This window comes from Lepus europaeus, chromosome 13, assembly GCF_033115175.1.
Source record: "Lepus europaeus isolate LE1 chromosome 13, mLepTim1.pri, whole genome shotgun sequence".
Lineage (NCBI taxonomy): Eukaryota > Metazoa > Chordata > Mammalia > Lagomorpha > Leporidae > Lepus > Lepus europaeus.
In genome coordinates, this window is record NC_084839.1 from 23,028,154 (window position 1) to 23,048,589 (window position 20,436).

At 44.4% G+C, this 20,436-nt stretch overlaps 1 protein-coding gene across 1 annotated transcript in view; it reads left to right on the forward strand.

The window, feature by feature from the left end:
* Positions 1-20,297, forward strand: part of RAB10 (RAB10, member RAS oncogene family) — a 95,047-nt gene extending 74,750 nt beyond the window's left edge. Inside the window, exons 3-6 of the mRNA XM_062209108.1 lie at positions 1,636-1,774; positions 14,290-14,379; positions 14,723-14,824; positions 17,859-20,297. Of these exons, the coding sequence (XP_062065092.1) occupies positions 1,636-1,774; positions 14,290-14,379; positions 14,723-14,824; positions 17,859-17,942 (415 nt within the window). The 3' untranslated portion in view covers positions 17,943-20,297. The remainder of the gene's footprint in view (positions 1-1,635; positions 1,775-14,289; positions 14,380-14,722; positions 14,825-17,858) is intronic.
* The last annotated feature ends 139 nt before the right edge of the window (positions 20,298-20,436 follow it).

The window sequence follows — 20,436 nt, forward strand, 5'->3', positions numbered from 1 at the left end:
ATGTTGATACTGGCTGTCAGTAGCAGCTTCTTGGGCAGAGGGGCTGAGATGATGCCAGTGCCTGTGGGGGTAGAATGAGCCACAGCCACGGAGTCACAGTGGTCAGCCACCTTGGATGGGACTGCATGGAGCTCTGTGATCTTGTCCCCCTCACTATACATGGGTGATGGCAAGATGGACCGGGGTGGTGAGGTTGCTGTTTCCTTAGAGCACTTAACACCCAGATTGATGTTAGTGTTGTAGTCCCTTAGGGCAATAAATGCTTTGAACCCATTCCGCTGGCCAGTGCAGGTCTACTTTTACACAGGCATAATGTTTAAAAATCTCGTACTTGAGAACATCCCCAGGAAAAAAGATAGTAATCTCAGGCTGGGACTGTGATGGACAGTGAGAAGAGAGAGATCTCCTCCAGGAACTCGATCTTTGTGTCTTTGACCAGGTGGCTCAGTTGGTGACTGGGAGCTGCTTTATATGGATTATTCAAAAACTGGAAACAACCCAGATGTCCTTCTAAGGATGAATAAACAAATCGTGGAATACTACTCAGCAATAAAATGGGACAGACTCAACTTGGATAGGATGTCAGGGACACTGAGAAAGCGACAAATGCCCATTTAAAAAGATAACAGACTTCCTGATTCCATTTAGATAGCATTCTGGAAATTACAAAATTATAGACCTGGAAAACACTATTGGCCAGGGTTTGTGTGGGCAGAGGGGTAATACGATAAAGTTGCAGAGAATTCTATTCACACGCACACAGAGATGAGTGCATTTAAAAACCATGAAACTGAATCCTGTTGTGGATTGTACCAACCTAACCTTCCTGGTTTTGCTATTGTACTGCAGTTACATAAGAGATTACCATCAGGGAGAGCTGGGTGAATGGTACCTGGGGCCTTTGCTATTTTTGTAACTTCCTCTAATGGTATATTTATTTCAAAATAAAAGAGGAAGTATTAGCTAAGAATAACAGAAATGAAGTGTTAGTAGGAGGGATGTGGGGTTGTGAGTGGGATTTTTTTAATTTTTGCTTTTTTGAAAAAATAGGATGTACTAAATCACACTTTGTGTGTTGTTGAGAATGATCTGTAGGAAGGGAATTTGTGATACACTGAGGGCATCATTCAGGAGCAAAATACACCTGAAACTTCTGACTGAACGTGTAGATGGATTTCTGTCTAGTGTGTAGTTACTGATAAATGCAGTTCTCTTGGTACAACTTGGTGTGGAACGTTGTAAGTGGGGCTCTGCCTTCCACGTGTTTTATGTTACATTGTGGAGCTAGGTCACCAAATAAAATGGAATTCCAAGAGTGTTTATGGTGCATCCTGGTATTTTTTTAGTCACTGCAAGAGTTTTGTGTGTCATTTTCTACTGTTTTCCTTTCCAGATGTTCATCCAATATGGGTGCGTTATAAATTTCCTTGAACTGAAAAGTTATTTTATATATATTTATAAAGAACCATAATTGATTATAGTAAAAAGTTAAATGAGTGGTTGTCCCCATCTTGCTTTTTGGTAGATAGTTGGTTTTTAGTCTGTATTTTAGCAAACTGTTCTATGGTTTTGTTGTTTAACTGGAAAGTAATAATATCAAAATCCTGACTATACATTATTGGCTGTTTGTTTCAGGGATACAGCAGGCCAGGAGCGATTTCACACCATCACAACCTCCTACTACAGAGGAGCAATGGGTATCATGCTAGTGTATGACATCACCAATGGTAAAAGTTTTGAAAACATCAGCAAATGGCTTAGAAACATAGATGAGGTAAGACCTAGAAACTTCATTAACCCTTTATGATCATGTTTGTGTTCCTGTTTTGGAAGAATATTCCAACTGATCTTAGAGATATAATGTATCATTATTATTGAAGTCATTATTGAGATATTTCTGTATTTTAGAAGTAATGTTATTTTCTTCATGCCTTTTCCTTAATCTATTTAGAACTCTATCATGGGAATTATTAGTTACCAAAAAGTTCTCTATACCCATTTTATAAGATGGCCCCAAAGAGAAACCACCATTGATTTTTACAGTGCCTCTCAGTGAATGTTTATCAGATGAGTTAATGAAGTTTTTGGTAGTAATTAAAAAAAATTTTTATGGCAGTGTCATACCTCTTCGTGACTTTGTTAAATATACAGAGTTCTACTATAGTAAAAGCCTAACCAATGTCATGTCATTACATGTAATGTTATTGTAAGTAATATTGCTTATCAGTTCACAGCACAAGCAGGTGTTATCTCACATCAGGTTAAACTGTTGGAGATGCATGCATTCCATGTCGTAGTGCAGGTTCGAGTTCTACATCCTCTTTCAATCTAGCTTCTTGCTAATATGCCTGGGGAGGCAGCAAATGATGGCTCAAGTTCTTGCGTCCCTGCTACCCACAGGGGAGAGCTGGATGGCATTCTGGGTGCCTGGTTTTAGGCTGCACAGTCCTGCCTGTTGAGGCCATTTGGGGAGAGAACCCTCAGATCAAAGATACTCCTCTCTCCATCTCTCTCTTTCACTCTGCTTTTCTGTATTTGTATTTCTGTATTTCACTCTGTATTTGAAAGGCAGAGTTACAGTGAGGTTGGGGCAGAGAAACAGAAGGAGGTCTTTTATCCACTGGTTCACTCCCCAGATGACCGCAACAGCTGGTGCTGGGTCAGGCTGAAGCCTGGAGGAGCTTCATCTGGGTCTCCCAAATGGGTGCAGTGGCCTAAGTACTTGGGCCATTAGCAGGGAGCTAGATTGGAAGTGGAGCAGCCAGGACTCAAAGTGGCCACCCAGATGGGATGCTGGTGCTGCAGGCAGCAGCTTTACCCACTGTACAGCGCTGCCTCTGAAATAAATTTTTTTTAAAAGCAGATTTTGACTAAGTTTTAAGCCAATTATTTGATTCAAGACAATACTTTAGTGGTAGCAGTACAAAGGGCTCATTACTAGTTTTTTAAATTCTTTATCCTTTATTTTATAGTTAGACCAGGTAGTCTGTGTAAAACAGTTTAGTTAGAGTCTTTGCAGGGTTGTCCTAATGACCATTTCTCTAGCTCCGCATCAGCTGATAGCCAAGGATTTGATCCTATTCTGACATTAAGTACCCAGAGTTGTGTCCCACTCCGTAGGTTTAAGGGCTCAGGCCCTCAGGACTGCCCTCCCTCCCATTAGACACCAAATTCTGGGACCCCAGCTTACCCACACTTCTGTTTCAGGTTTGATAGTTGGCTATAGTGATTCCTAGAACACAGGAAAGTGCTGTACTTACTGATTGCAGTTTTATTAGAAGGGACACAACTGAGGAAGAGCTGACTATAGAGATGTGTGTGCAAGGTGTGGTGTGTGTGGGCGCAGAGCGGCTCTGCCTTCTCCGTTACACTACTCTCCTAGCACCTGAATGTGTTCACCAGCCTGGAAGCTTCCTAGCTTCATTGCTTCAGGGTTTTAAGTGAAGTTTCCATACTTTGGCAGGATTAATTCATTGGCCTCCCCAGCCCTTCTCCCGCCCTGGGGAGTCCAGGAGGTACTATAAAAGCCTAGCCCTCTAAACACTTGGTTGGTTCTCCTGGAGACCAGCCACCCTCATGAAGCTGGATAGTGGCCCTGCTGCCCATCCACCTCAATAGTGTGATTGCTGTTAGGATAGAAAAGGGCTCTTAGGAGTAACAAGGGGTATTCCTGTCACACTCAGGGACTTAGGAACTGGGAACAGAGTCCCCACATGTGTCTTTTATTTTACCACAGACATACGCTCATAACTTGAGTTTCTCAACATAAACTGAGATATTTAAAACTCTGCTGTTAAAGAAGAAAATCCTGGGCTGATGTTTAACCTAGTGGTTAATACATATAGATCCCACATCTGGGTACCTGGCTTCAGTGCCTGGCTCTTGCTGCTGACTCGGTTCTTGCTAGTGTGGACCTGGGAGACCGCAGCAATGGCTCAAGTAGTTGGGCTCCTGCTCCTACTCCTGTGTTGGATACCTGGATTGAGTTGCCAGCTCTTTTTGACGCGGCCCAGCCTAAGCTATTGAAGGCATTTTGGGAATGAGCAATTTATAAAACCCCAAACCAATATGGTACTGGCATAAATAGAGACCCATCAACAGTTGGCTTTTAACAAGATTGCCAAGGAAGTTCAAAGGGAGAACAGTCCTTCCAACAGATGATGCTGAACAACTAGATACCCCCATGCGAAAGAAGGAAGTTGGGTTCCTACCTCAAACCATACAGAAAAACTAATTCAAAGTGGATCATCTAAATGGAAGAGCTAAAGCCATTAAACTCTTAAAACACAGGAATATATCTTTGTGACTTTGGATTAGGCAGTGGATTCCTAGATATGACACATTGCAAAAGAGGACGTGACAAAAGACAAAGTTGGACTGCATCAAATCAAAAACTTCTGTACTTCGAAGATTACCGTTAAGTAAAAACGTGGGTCTGGCTGGTGTAGCGGGTGAGGCTGCTGCACGTGATGCCCATGCATCCCATTTGGGTGCTGATTTGAGTTCCGGCTTCTCTGCTTCCATTCCGGCTCCCAACTAATGCATCTAGGAAAGCAGCAGAAGATGGTCCAAGTGCTTGGGCTCCTGCACCCAAGTAGGAGACTAGGAAGAGGCTCCTGTCTGCAGTCTGGCCCAGCCCTGTCTATTGCAGCCATCTGGAGAGTGAACCAGTGAACAGAAAATCAATTGATTTCTCTCTCTCTCTCTCTCTCTCTCTCTCTCTAACTCCGCCTTTTAAATAAATAACTCTTTTTAAAAAAAATAATTTAAAAAAAAGAAGCCAACCCACAGAATGGATAAGAATATTTGCAAATCATGTATAGTATTTGATGAGGCTTGTGTATGTGGAGTATTTAAAGAACTCTTATTACTCAAGAATAAAAGGATGGATCCGGTGCTGTTGTGTAACAGGTTGAAATGCCGCCTGCAGTGCTGGCATCCCATATGGGCACCAATTTGAGTCCTGGCTGCTCCACTTCCAGTCCAGCTCCCTGTCAATGCATCTGGGAAAGCAGCGGAAGATGAGCCAAGTGCTTGGGCCCCTGCACCCACATGGAAGATATGGATGAAGCTCCTGGCTTCTGGCCAGCCAGAGTGGGCCAGCGGATGGAAGATCTTTTTCTTTGTCTGACTCTTCCTCTCTCTGTAGCTATGACTTTCAAACAAGTAAAAAATAAATTTTTAAAAACAAAAGAATAAAAGAACAGTCATGCAAATTTTAAGTAGGAAAAGGATCTGGACAGATATTTCTCCAAATGTGATGATCTACAAGCAGCCAAATAAGCCCATGCCAAGATGCTCAGCCTTGGTAGTCACTAGGAAAAGACAAATCAAAACATCAGTGACATACTACTTTAGCCACTAGGATGGCTGTCGTGAGAAGGACAGACAGAACCAAGTGCTAGAGGACAACATTTGGAGAAATCGTGGCACTCATCTGTTGTTGGTAAGGGTGTACGTGGTGCAGCTGCTCTGGGAGATGTTTGGCAGTTCGTCAAATAGAGGAAATTAACATATGACTCCAGAATTCTTCTGTGTACCCCAGAGAATCGAAAACATACCACACGAAAGTATATGTGAATGTTTATAGTGACATATTCATAAAGGCCAAAAAGTAGAAACAACTCAAGTTACCTGTAAACTGATGAATGGAGTGTTGTGTATCCATCAGTGCAGCAGTTACCATGATACATGGCAGCTTGCGGGCAACTGTGAAAACGTTGTGGAAGAAACTAAACACAAAAGGCCATATATTGTGGGATTTTTTTTTTCCTAAAATGTCCATATTGCTATGTCCATAGAAGTAGAAAGTAGATTCATAGTTCCTGGGTGCTGGGGAGATGTTGCAGGGGAAAAGGAGTGATAAGTTCAGGTGCAGGTTTGAGGGAGGATGATGTAAATATTTAAAGTCAGGTGGGGGGGGTAGTTGAACTCCTTGTGAATATATCTAAAAATGCTCAGTTATGTAGTTTTTAGAGGGGATAAATTTCATGATTTGTGAATTCTTAGCAACTTGAGGGTTTTTGTTGTTTTTTTTTTTTTTTTAAGATTTATTTATTTATTTGAAAGTCAGAGTTACACAGAGAGAAGGGGAGGCAGAGAGAGAGAGGTCTTCCATCCGCTGGTTCACTCCCCAGGTGGCCACAACGGTCGGAGCTGAGCTGATCCAAAACCAGGAGCTTCTTCTGGGTCTCCCACACTGGTGCAGGGAACCAAGCACTTGGACTATCTTCTACTGCTTTCCCAGGCCATAGCAGAGAGCTGGATTGGAAGTGGAGCAGCTGGGTCTTGAACCTGTGCCTGTATGGGATGCTGGCACTGCAGGCGGCAGCTTTATCCGCTAAGCCACAGCACCTGCCCAAGTTGAGCTTTTTTTTTTTAAAGATTTATTCATTTGAAAGTTGGAGTTACACGGAGGGAGAGAGGTCGTCCATCCACTGGTTAACTCCCCAATTGGCCGCAACAGCCGGAGCTGCACCAGTCTGGAGCCAGGAGCTTCTTCAAGATCTCCCACATGGGCGCAGGGGCCCAAGAAGCACTTGGGCCATTTTCTACTGCTTTCCCTGGCCATAGCAGAGAGCCGGATCAGAAGCAGAGCAGCCGGGACTCAAACTGGCGCCCATATGGGATGCTGGTACTGCAGGCGGTGGCTTTACCATCTACGCCACAGCGCCGGCCCCCGAGTTGAGCTTTTTTTTTTTTTTGGACAGGCAGAGTGGACAGTGAGAGAGAGAGACAGAGAGAAAGGTCTTCCTTTTGCCGTTGGTTCACCCTCCAATGGCCGCCGCGGTAGCGAGTTGAGCTTTTTAAAACATTTATTTGAACGGCAGATGGGGGTGGGGATCTTCATTTACTGGTTTACTCCCCAAAATGCTGTGGCAGCCAGGTCAAAGCCAGGAGTCAGGAACTCCATCCAGTCTCCCACATGGGTGGCAGGGACCCAAGTACTTGTACTTGAGCCATCTGCTGCTCTCCCAGGGGAGTGGAGCTAAGACTTAAGCTGGCACTCTGATATGCGATGCCGACATCATAAATGGCAGTTTAACCCACTGTGCCACAACACTGGCCCCTGAATTGAGCTTTAATAGCTTATTTTACGGGTCCGGCACTGAGGTGCAGCGGGTTAAAGCCCTGGCCTGAAGCATTGGCATCTCATATGGGCGCTGGTTTGATTCCCAGCTGCTGCTCTTCCAATCCAGCTCTCTGCTATGGCCTGGAATAGCAGTAGAAGATGACCCAAGTCCTTGGGCCCCTGCACTCATGTGGGAGACTTGGAAGAAGCTCCTGGCTCCTGGCTTTGGATCAGTGCAGCTCCAGCCGCTGTGGCCATCTGGGGAGTGAACCAGCAGATGGATGACCTCTTTCTCTGTCTCTGCCTCTCTCTGTAATTACCTCTCTTTGTAACTCTCTTTCAAATAAATAATCTTAAAAAAAAAATGATATGAGGGAATAAACACTTTAAAAAATAGCTTATTTTACAATTGGTACATGACCTTGCTTTTATATACTCATGAGTTTTGTGTATTTATTTTATTTGAAAAGCAAAGAAGCAGAGATAATCTATTGACTGGGTCACTCCCTAGATAAAACAGCCAGAATTGGGCCAAGCTGAAGCCAGAAGCCTGGACCTCAGTCCTGCTCTTTCATCTAGGTGGCAGGGAACCATGTGTTTGAGCCATCACCTGCTCCCTCTCAGGGAGTGTGTTGGGGAGGTTGAGTCAGAAGTGGAGGAGCCAAGACTCAAACCCAGGCATTCTGATATGGAACCACTGCCCCAAACTCCCACTCCTGAACTCTGTTTTTTCCAAAGCATTTCCTCTAATTTAGTAGTATTATATAGCATAAAGGTTTTATGGACATATAAATTAAACATGAATTTTGTTATGTGAATTCTGATTGTTTCATATACATTAGTATATTGTGGTTGCCAAAAATAATACAACACATAGCTTTTTGGAACTATTAAAATGTTTTACAGCTCTTGAGATCATGCTTTGAAAGGTCAGCTGGGTTTGCAGCATGACATCCCCTACTATGTTAGTAGGGTTTTGTGGTTGCTCTAATGATATATGTAAGGCAGGCTACTTATAAAGGGGAGATGTTTATTTAGGTCACAGATTTGGAGGTCTGAGGCATGCCTCTGCAAAAGTTCTTTTTTTTTTTTTTTTTTTTTTTTTTTGACAGGCAGAGTGGACAGAGAGAGAGACAGAGAGAAAGGTCTTCCTTTGCTGTTGGTTCACCCTCCAATGGCTGCCGTGGCAGGTGTGCTGCAGCCGGCGCACCGCGCTGATCCGAAGCCAGGAGCCAGGTGCTTCTCCTGGTTTCCCATGGGGTGCAGGGCCCAAGGACTTGGGCCATCCTCCACTGCACTCCCTGGCCTCAGCAGAGAGCTGGCCTTGAAGAGGGGCAACCGGGACAGAATCTGGCGCCCCGACCGGGACTAGAACCCGGTGTGCTGGCGCCGCAAAGCGGAGGATTAGCCGCAGCGCCGGCTATAAATTCATTTTTGAACTGCTCTCGGCTGAATCACATCTGGGTGGATAGCAGTGACAGGATCATGTGCTAGAGCCAGAGATCAATCTATACAGAAAGCAGAGCATAACCCCTGGGGCCGGCACTGTGGCATAGTAGGTAAAGCTGCCGCCTGGGGTGCCAGCATCCCATATGGGTGCTGGTTCAAGTCCTGGCTGCTCCACTTCTGATCCAGCTCTCTGCTATGGCCTGGGAAAACTAGAAGATGGCCCAAGCCCTTGGGCCCCAGCACCCATGTGGGAGACCCGGAAGAAGCTCCCGGCTCCTGGCTTTGGATCAGCTCAGCTCTGGCTGTTGCAGCCATTTGGGGAGTGAACCAGTGGATGGAAGATCTCTCTCTCTCTCTCTCTGCATCTCTCTGTAACTCTCTTTCAAATAAAATAAATCTTAAAACAACAACAACAACAACAACAACAAAACCAAAAACCACAGTCCCTGCCCAACACTAAGGCTCAGGAAGCATGTGATACTTTGCTAGTTGTCACCAAGTTCTGAAGGTAGGGCTGGCAGTTGAGGGTAATGAATTTGAGAAAAGACCTGAAGAGGTGAGTAGATGAGGATGGGACTGGTGGAAAGAATGTAATGGATTCAAATTTAAAATAGATTAAGGGGAGACATTGTGGCATAGAAGGTAAAGCCAATGCCTGCAACTCCAGCATCCCACCTGGGTGCTGATCCAAGTTCTGGATGCTCCACTTCCAATACAGCTCCCTGCTGATGGCCTGAGAAGGGCAGCGGAAGATGGTCCTTGTGCTTAGGCCCCTGCCACACACATGCGAGACCTGGAAAAAGCTCCTTTGACCCAGCCCAGTTCCAACTATTGCAGCCATCTGGGAGTGAACCAGTGGATGCAAGATCTCTTTGTCTGTCTCTTCCCCCTCTCTCTATAACTCTGACTTTCAAATAAATAAGTAAATCTTAAAAATAAGTAAAACAAACCTCATGGGGCTGATGCTGTAGCGCAGAAGGTTAAAGCCCTGGCCTGAAGCGCTGGCATCCTATATGGCTATATGGACGCCGGTTCTAGTCCCGGCTGCTCCTCTTCCCTTCCAGCTCTCTGCTTGCAGTGTGTTAAGCTGCCATTTGAGATGCCCACATCCCATATCTCAGCGCTGATCTAAGTCCCGGCTACTCAGCTTCTGATCTGGCTTCCTGGGGAAGCAGTAGAAGATGGTCCAGGTCCTTGGGCCCCTGTACCCGCATGGGAGATCTGAAAGAAGCTCCTGGCTCTTGGCTTTGGATTAGCTCAGCTCCGGCCGTTGTGGCCATCTGGGGAGTGAACCAGTGGATGGAAGACCTCTCTGTCTGTCTCTACCTTTCTCTGTAACTCTCTTTCAAATAACTAATAAAAATAAATCTTAAAACCTCATAATTTACTTTTGTTATATGATGAAGGTAACTACATTAGGTATAGAGATATTAATGGAGAGGTGATGTGGACCAAAGACCTTAGCTTGAGATCCACAGAATACTTAGTGTCATCTTCTTTCTCTGAAATGAGTAGGTGTGCTTTTAGCTTCAGTTTTGACAACATAATGCTTTAAAACATTTTTTAAAGATTTATTTGAGAGGTAGAGTTACAGACAGAGAGAGGGAGAGACAGAGAGGTCTTCCATCCTTCACTCCCCAAAATGGCTGCAACAGGTGGAACCAATCTGAAGCCAGGAGCTTCTTCTGGGTCTCCCACATGGGTGCAGGGGCCCAAGGACTTGGACCATCTTCTACTGCTTTCCCAGGCCACAGCAGAGAGCAGGATTGGAAGAGCATATGGGATGCTGGCACCACAGGTGGAGGCTTAACCTATTACACCACAGTGCTGGCCCCTTAAGACAAATTTAACAACTTAGTGTGTCATGGTTGTGAACCTATCTTGGCTTCTGAATGGTTTCTTGGTTAATTATTAACTAAGACATCCTTTTGAGTTACTTGAAATCTCTAATTTATTTAATGGTGGACTGTGATCTTTTTCTGCATCAGTAGTTGTCAGTCAGCTACGATTTTACCTCCCGGGAATGTTTGATGGTGTGTGGAGATATTCTTGGTTGTCACAACTGAGCTCTAAGGAGAATGCTATTTCGCAGCTAATAGAGTGCTCTTCAGCACCTACAGTGGACAGCCTTGTTTGCACCTGAACTATGTGCCCCAAGATGTTATTAGTGCTGAAATTTTTTTTTTAAATGCTTATTTATTTTCATCTACTTGAAAGAGTGACAGAGAGACCAGAGAGAGAGAATGCTTATCCACTGGTTCATTCCTCAAATGCCTGCAACAGCTGGGGCTGGGCTGAAGACAGCCCAGAACTCCATCTAGGTCTTCCACATGGCTGACGGGGACCAGAGCACTTGAGCCATCTTCTGCTGACTCAGAATAAATTACCAGGAAGCCAGATCAGAAGCGGAGTAGCCGGGACTTAGATCAGCACTGATATGGGATGTGGGCATCTCAGAGGCAGCTTAACACACTGCAACGCAGTGTCTGCTCTAAACGTATTTCTGTGCATTAGCACCTTGGGAAATACAGGCTGCTTTTAAACTAGTTACAGTCTGGGTGTATAATTTATAGAGATGTGTGCCTCTAAACAAACGTGTCTCTGGAAATTGTATCTGTGTGGTGCATCCACTAGTCTATTTGTGTGTGTGTTTTTGATGGAGTTATAAGCACAAGTTTTAAGTATCCGAATGAAAGGTTAATGTGCATGTTGGGATCAGGAAGCATCCGCGAGAAGCTGTTCCCATTCTGAGTGTTGTTTTAGCGGCCTCCTAAGTTTTGCAGTGGAGCCTGTTGTACCGCTGGCTGCTTCCTTCTTAGTGTTGGTGTTGGCTCTCAGCCGAAAAGAGTTGTTTCGTATTGTTGACTTTTTCATTGTGTTTGTTATCCAGTGAAGTATATTGCAGCTGCTTTGGAAGTATTTTCTTTTTTCTCAGTCATGCTGCTGTCTCTTCACTGTGTAAAAGGGGCAGTAATTAGGAAAAGAAATTTGGGTCAAGAAAATGTTAACCCAGAACGTTTCTTAGGCTGATAGCAATGCATTGTTACCTAATGAGCCCAGAAATGTGACATTGCTGGATAGTAATGGTCATTTCTGTGTGAGAACAGCCTTTTAACAGGTGAGCCTGGCACATATTGTGGTGCATCAGATTAAGCTGCTGCTTTGGACTCTCGGATCCCATCAGAGTGCCGGTTTGGATTCCAGCTTCTCTGCTTTGGATCCAGCTCCCTGCCAGTGCACCTGGGAGGCAGCAGGTGTTAGCTCAGTAATCAAGGTCATGTCACCCACGTGGAAGACCTGCATGGAATCCCGCAGCTGGCTTCAACCTTGCACAGCTCCGACTGCTGCAGCCCTTTGGGGAGTAAACACTTTGAAAATCACTTCTGGCCAACGCCACGGCTCAATAGGCTAATCCTCCGCCTGCGGCGCCAGCACCCTGGATTCTAGTCCCGGTTGCACCTCTTTCAGTCCAGCTCTCTGCTATGGCCCGGGAAGGCAGTGGAGCATGGCCCAAGTCCTTGGGCCCTGCACCCGCATGGGAGACCAGGAGAAGCACCTGGCTCCTGTCTTCGGATCAGTGCGGTGCACCGGTCACAGCGCACTGGCTGCGGTGGCCATTGGAGGGTGAACCAACGGAAAAGGAAGACCTGTCTCTCTGTCTCTCTCTCACTGTCCACTCTCTGCCTGTCAAAAAATTAAAAAAGAAAAAAAAAATCACTTCTGCTAGTGCTGATGTCTAAAGAGGAATGTAAGAGACTTCACAATGTCAGAACATATTTTGATAAATTATTTGTGAGGCAAAGAGAGAGACAGACACAGAGCTAGCTCCCTTCTATTGGCTTACTCCCCAAATGCCCACAAAGGCCAGGACTGGCCAGGAAACTGAGAACCTGGAATTCATTCCAGCTCTGTGTAATTAGCAGGGAGCTAACCATTTGAGCACTCACTCACTGCCTCCTAGTCTGCACTTAGGGAAGTGGTGTCAGGAGCCAGAGCCAGGATCAAACCCCAGGCACTCCAGTATGAGATAAGGATGTGTGTTGCCGGCATCTTAACTACCAGACACCTGCCCTGAAACACGTTGTAAAAAAACTTACATCCTTGCTTGTGGGTTGTTAGTCCCACTTGAAGGTGCCTGTTTGCTTCTGGCTTTAACTTCCTGATGAAAATCAGCAAGAAATGGGTATAGGTCAGTGCAGATGCAACTCTAAATTTTCTTGCAGAAAGAGATACTGATTCTAAAGAGAAAGGACTATTTGAGATAGACGCCTTCCTGATCAGTACCAACAATTTTCATCAGAGCTAGACCTGCTGTTGCCGTGGTTTGCCCTGCCCCCTTTAGGTGAGAGGGTCCCTACAGCCACCAGGAGGCAAGTCTGAGTGAGGAGGTGGAGGGCAGCTTGGACAGGGAGCCTGGGGGCAACGCCGTCCGGCGGAAGGAACTCTGCACTCAGCCAGGATGTGCTCACTGGCCCCCTACGTGAAGCTGTGGGACCATTCTGTGCTGTGCAGGGCTCTAAGGTCTTGTTTCTTCGGGCTTTTTCTTCAAATCTTTTTTTTTTTTCTTTAGCAAGTTACAATTATGCCCTGAAACGTCACAGATGTGTAAGGTCTTTCATCTATTTCTTCACTGACCTCAGAAAGTGCCGTGTCTGGGTATGGAGGTATAGTGGGTTGTAACTTGGCTGTCAGATTGCTTTACGAATTGTTTTTGAACCAGGCTCATATTACCGCAACACTTTCAATTTACCTCTTAGGTAATTAATTGTACATTTGTAGTATTTTGTTGATCACTTATTTATTGACTTCCTTTCATTGGCCTGCTTATGCTTTAACTTAGAAGCTAGTGGTGTACTAGTGGTCCCCAAAGCTATGAACTTGGATGAATTGTTTTAGCAGCGACTGAGGTTTGTGTCTGGCAGCTTGTGGTGTCTGTTAGTGATCAGGGTATTGATAGATGTTAGTGGCTGGGAAGGTCTTAGAGCAGTGCTTCTGTATTTTTTTGGGGGTGGGGACTCATTCAGCATTTTTAATATTACCAGAAAAACGTATTAACTCCCATGACTTGAGTTTTGTATGTGATTATTTGGAATTCTTGAAGCTCCTGAAGTCCATCCGTAGATTCCTGGGTAAGAATGACTCTTCTGGGGTGGGTGCTGTGGTACAGCCAGTTAAGCTGCCACTTGCTAGGTGTGTGTCTCATTTTGGAGTGCCTAGGATCCATTCCTGTCACTGGAGAGGTAGCAGATAATGACTCAAGTACTTGGGCCCCTTCCACTCAGGTTGGAGACCAGGATGGAGTTCCTGGCTTCTGGCTTTAGCTTGACCCAGCCCTGGCTGTTGCAGGTACTGGGAGTCAGCCAGCAGGTGGGAGCTGTGTCTGTTTCTCAAACTTATTAAAAAAAAAAAAAAAAATTGGAGCCCAGCACTGTGGTGTGTGGGTAAAGCCACTGCCTGCAATGCCAGCATCCCGTTTGGGCACCACTTCAAAAACCAGCTACTCCACTTCTGCTCCAGCTCCAGCCATTGTGGCCATTTGGGGAGTGAGCCAGTGGATGGAAGATCACTCTCTGTAACTTTCAAATTAATAAATACAATCTTTCTTTTTAAAAGGTTTTTATCAGTTTTTAGCATGGGATAGTTTTGTATGATTACTTTAAAATGTTCAAGCTATTGAGATGACATTCTAAATTGAGCAAATTATTTTTTGAGACTGTTAAGCCACAATTCATAGTTGTGAGTAAAATTAAAACTTTATTCCATTTTAGCATGCCAATGAAGATGTGGAAAGAATGTTACTAGGAAACAAGTGTGATATGGATGATAAAAGAGTTGTACCTAAAGGGAAAGGAGAACAGGTAAGAATTTCTCAATGAAACTGCTATGCTGCCTTTGTGAAGGTGGTACTGCTTTTGATGATGTTCTATACTCATGGTATGGAAGTACACCAAGAGCTGGTCTCAGAATCCACCTTGGAAACAGCAGTTTACCATTCAGTACATATCCAGCACAGAGAGGAGACCTTTAGGTTTGGCTGTAGTATTTTTAACCTTATTTAAGCAACAAAGAAGGAAAAGCACTAGGCAAAACTTTAAAGGAATGTTGGGATGTTAAGTATGATTCCATCATTCAGTGTCTGGTTAATCTTCCTTGTGGGGGAGTCATACTGGATACTTTTATGACATTTTGCTTCTTTTTTAGATTGCAAGGGAGCATGGTATTAGATTCTTTGAGACTAGTGCGAAAGCAAATATAAACATTGAAAAGGCTTTCCTCACGTTAGCTGAAGACATCCTTCGAAAGGTAAGTTCCCGTTTGTACTTCCTGCTGAGTGTCTTGGGAAATAGCCTCTGTTCTCTCACCCACATGCAGTCACTTCTCAGGCAAATACAAATACAAATACATGTATTTATTATGGGAAGTGTTTTTCAGTACACATTTCAAACACTAAACGTGCGCTGTAATGGGGTTGCAAAATACAAATCTGGAGAAATTTCTGAGCACGTCTAAAAAATTGATTTCAGATATTTCCATTAAGTAAATTTTCGGTATAAAATCATTAAAGCCAAGCAACTTCATTTCTTAAAGTGTAGGTGAGGGGTGCAGGAGTGAGTGTCGGGCCAGGCCGGACAGTCCTCAGTTCCCGGACACAGGTGGTGCTTTCCAAGGCACCAGCGTCTTACAGGTCACGGTTTGGAAGTTGCTGCTTTTGAAGGTGGCTTTCTGTGAGAATCCAGTCAGGTAAATTGATTTCAGAGAATTGAGGGAGGCTCAGAACAATTGCATGTAAAGGATATTTATAGAACATTGATAAAAAGCAAATTAGGCATGTGTAGTGATCTCGGTTTTTAAAATGATATACCAAAAACGTGGGGGCTACTTTCAGCAAATAAAGATCTGGGAAGGCGAGACAGACACCAAGCCCTAGTAGCTCTGGGTGACACGGTGGTTGGAGGGAGGCTGCAGAATCCCTCACTGTCCTCTAGGGCAGTTTTGTTCTGAAGTTCTAACAGGTTTCTTTTTTAAATTATACAATGGAAATTTTTTAAACGATTATTTTAGGTAAAGCTCAATAGAATTTTTTTTAGAAAATAATGTTTTATTACTCTTGAGAAATGAAAAATGTAATAGAAAAATAGTACTAAATCAGTTAAGGGAAACTATTTCAGAAAAAGTATTTGGTACAGTCTGAGAAAGACCAAGATATGACCAGTGGGAGGCATTCCAGAATCTACTGGAATACCCATGTTTCCACCTTCTTGTCTTGTTGGCTGTTTGGTCTCCATGCTTTCTGGTTTCTTTCTGTCCATGCTGTGTCTCCTCTTCTAACTGGTCTGGGCTTGGCTTTCTTCTCAATAATGTTACACAGTCTTCATTTAATTGTCATTCTGGTGATACAGAACTTCCTTATTACCATATTAAAGGCTGTGTGGATACAGCAATAAGGAAAGAGCTTTTAAAAGAGTTCTCTCCTTGGACCAAGGTCCAACATAGAAGGCAATATTTTTTTCTATACACTTGTTTTGGTGTAGTAAAGTTATGTGTTAAATACATCAAATGCAAACTTCTCATTAGTATTAAGTTTTAATTTTTTTTTTTTTTTTTAATTTGAAAGGCAGAGTTACAGAGAGGGAGAAGGAGAGACAGAGATTTTCCATCTGCTGGATTACTCCCCAAGTGGCCACAACCACCAGGGCTGGACCAGGTTAAAGCCAGGAGCTTCTTCTGGGTCTCCCACATGGGTACAGGCCCCTGCTGCTTCCCCAAGTGTGTTCGCAGGGAGCTGGACCACAAGTAGAGCAGCCAGGACTCGTGTCAGCCCAATTGCTGATTATTTGGACAGGTCAGTCATTGCCACATCAGAGCTCCGGTTCCAGTCCTGGCTGCTCTGCTTCCGATCCAGCTCCCTGCTCATCTGCCTGGGAAAGCAGTGGAAGGAAGATGGCCCAAGACCTTGGGCCCCTGCCACACACATGGAAGACCCAGATGGAGTTCCAGGTTCTTTGGCTTCGTCCTGGCGCAGCCTTGGCTGTTGTGGCCATTTAGGAAATCAACCAGCAGCTGGGAATTCCTTCTCTTCAAGCCTTTCAGATAAAATTGTTAAAATAGGGTTAAGAATCACTTTGCATTTCCTTTTCTGTAAACTTTGTTCATTCTTTTGTCTCGTGCCTGGCCTTTTCTTAGCCAGGAACCCGCTTAAAGTTAAATGTGATGAAGTTAATACTTTGCCTATGAATTGGTTTGTTCTGCATGGGATAATTTCACTTAGACCCTTAAAGTAGACTCTAAAAGAGGTGGCTGGGAGCGAGTTGCTAAGTACACAGTGTGGGCTTCCCCAGCTTTCCACACCCACACCCGGAAGCTCTCACACCGAGTATTTCCCATGCAAGTCTATGAATAATTTTCTTGCTCTGGGCGAGGTCCTGAGCTGACTATTCTGTGTTGGTAACAACGCTTGTTTGGGGAAACCTACCATAGTCTTTTATGCATAACTTGCTGTTTTAGCGTTCACGGAGGAAAAGAATCCCAAAAGGCAGAGTAGGTGAGCTCCAAGGGCAAGTAGAAAAGTTCTCCTTGGTGTGAGTTAAGTCGGCCTCCCTTGGGCTGCTGCAGGTTTTAAGGTGTTCCCCCACCACCACCCCTTGAGCTACCCAAAGTAAGCTGCCTTAATTTCATTTATTGTTTCCATGAGAGAATAGTTCTTAGGTACATCCTAGGTTTTAAGGGACTGAGGTTACACACAACAGATAGTTACACAGGTTGGCTAAGGCAGCCAGGTGCAGAGGAGTACATGGAGCTGTGATGGAAGTGAGGAGTGACTTTGAGGGGACAGTGCTGACCTGAAAGGGACCTGAGGGAGCCCCGAGCTGGTGGCGCACAGTTGTGTAAGTTACCACTAACATTTTTCCCACATGTCCAGCATAGCACTGCCCATATAAACGTTGGCAAGTGGAGGATTACACAGAGAGGAGACTCGCCCCTAGCCCCCCGCCGAGGTGCTGCTGTTGGCGCCTCGTGTCTTGAGGCTTTTCTGCACAGGTGCCCCGCCCATGCTTCAGGACAGACAGACAGACAGACGGGCTGTGTACCTCTCCAGCGCCCGTCTTTACACAGCTTACTTGCCAATGCTGAACACACTCAAAGGTAGGGCCAGAGGTGTTTGCCGAAGTGGGGTAGAGGCTCGCCACGTTCACAGCTTTGGCTAAACAATCAAAACCAAGCTTCCAGGTCTTTGCTGGGGGTGGTGGGGAAGACCTGTCCCATGCGACTGTAACTGCTTTTTGCTGCTTGGGTTGATTCTCCATGGCAGTGTTTTGTGTTCTTGTGTTCGTTGCAGACCCCTGTAAAAGAGCCCAACAGTGAAAACGTAGACATCAGCAGTGGAGGCGGCGTGACAGGCTGGAAGAGCAAGTGCTGCTGAGCGCCCCCTGCCGTCAGCTGCCACCCACACCCGTTCTCTTCTTGCTGCAAATAAACCACTGTCCATTTCCAACTCGAAAGCAGATATTTTTGTCCTCATCTTAACTCTCCAGTCCACCTGTTTTATTTGTTCTCTCATCTGTGGCTGCTTGCTGACTTTAATTTTCTTCAAACAAAAAATGTATAGCAAAATCATGTCTGTGACTTCATTTTTAAATGGACTTGCTCAGCTCACCACTGCATTTCAGTTGTATTATAGCCCAGTTCTTATCAACATTAAAACCTATAGCAATCATTTCAACTCTATTCTGCAAATTGTATAAGAATAAAAGTTAGAATTAACCATTTTATTTTGTACAACAGTGGCATTTTCTGTCATGGGTAATGTGCTTGAGTCCCTGTGATCTGTAGATGTGATAGCAAAGGAAACAAGCAAAGCCAGGAAAACACTCATTTTCGCCTTGACTATGTAAATGGGGTTAATTTTGTCCTGTGCCTTATGTGGAAAGGAACTTCTTTGGTTTTTCCTTTTTGTTTTGGTGGAAGCATGTGCAGAAGATATATCATCCAAACATATAACCATTAAAAAGTGTGTGGTTTGCTTGGCTGTCATTTTCAGGCTAGTTAATTGAGGACAAAGGGTAATGCAAAAAAAATATATATATATGATAGCTTTGGTTTGCTGAGTCTCATTAAGTGGCCTTGATATTTAAAGCTGTTCCTGTCCCCCTGTTCTCCTTGGCCACTTCTTCCTCTCACCTTCCTGCATGCTGCTTTATTTGCTTCTCCCCATGGTATGAGTTATTTAAAAATGAATGGGGCAAATAGTAGGACGTCAAGTTTAACATAAAGCACTGACTTAACTTGCTAAGTAAACTGAAGAAGTATTCTAACCGCCTGCCATCCAATGCCAGTTCATCCGTGTCTTCCCACACTTGCTCCCCTAGAGCTTGTCCCGACCTCCGCAGTCACCATCTCACGCCTCCGTTCCCCTGTCGTCGCCCCCCCCGTCCCCCCCCCCCCCCCCCCCGCCGGCTGCCCATTGAGTTTCCTTCAGAAACGGAAGAGTTAGCTGCATGCGCTCGTGTGTGGAGGGTGTTGTGGTTTGTCCCAGGAGGCGCACAGCTCTCCACTGTCCTAGATCAATCTCTTAGCCCACGTGTGAGTCGTCTCCATTTTGGCAACTCCTCTAGCATGTGGTAGCCCAGCAAAGGTGATCTCAAAAAAAAAAAAAAAAGAAAAAAGAGGACGAGGAGTGAATTTTATTAACCACGCTCGCCAAATGTATTGATTTGGCCTCTGAAGAACACTTTTTCAGTGTTGTCTTTACCTTAAGATTTAGAAATACTTTAGAATCTTACTAAGTCATATCTTCACATCCATATTGCCGTGATTTGGAAAAAGGACACAGAAGGCTTTTCACGTGCAGATGAGCCCCCCAGCTGTCTCTCGCCCTGGCCCTTTTCCCTGGGGTTCTCTAGCTTTGCTCCAGTGCTGTCATTAGTTAAGTTTGCTATGCTGCTAGCATCCTAAGATGACACCTTTGTTGGGTCCCTGTGAAAGGCGTGATTCACTCCCAGCAGAGGCCGAGTTTAGGACAGCGGCTCCCATTGAAAAGTCTTTCTGTGCTGTGATCAGCATCTTAATGACGGAACAACACAGGGACCTATCGGCTGTGAAAATCCGTGGATTTTTCCGATAGTGCCCTGGAAACAGTTTTATATGCCTGACCGACTGTTCTCGGATTTTTCCCTCACTTGACTTTATCACTGTTTACTAGTAAAAAGCAGCATTGCCAAATAACCCCTCATTTTCCACTAAAAAAATAATGAAGTGATACTAAACTTCTCAAGGTTTTAGGATGAACCTGTTAGATTAACTTTGTTACTTCCCTGTATCTGGAATGTGGCAGTAGCCTTTTCATTTCTAATCCTCTAACGCTTCCTCAGTTCAGTGACTTAAGGTTTAAGAGCTCAACACTGGGATTTTTGGGTAACAGACTGACAGTTTTGGTGTTTGCATAATTCTAGTCGGCATTGTACATAGAAAGGATATGGCTACCTTTTGTTAAATCTGCACTTTCTCTATCAAAAAAAGGGAAATGGAGTATAAATCAATTTTTGTATAATCTGTTTAAAACATGAGTTTTATTTGCTTAATATTAGGGCTCTGCCCCTCTTCTGTAAGTCTCTCGGGATCCTATGTAGAAGCTGTTCTCGTTAAACACCAAACAGTGAAGTCCATTCTGTGGTACTAGCTACAAATTCGGTTTCATATTCTACTTAACAATTTAAATAAACTGAAATATTTCTAGATGGTCTACTTCTGTTCATATAAAACTAAACTTGATTTCCAACTGTGTCATTTGGTTTTCATTTATTTATGGAGCTGGAGGATTATTTCTGTAAACCTTGCAGAATTTCCCAAAACTAAATACGAAGGGTAGCAAAAATAGAATGGAGATAGTTGTTGAAATTTTCTGCCCAGTTTTCTAT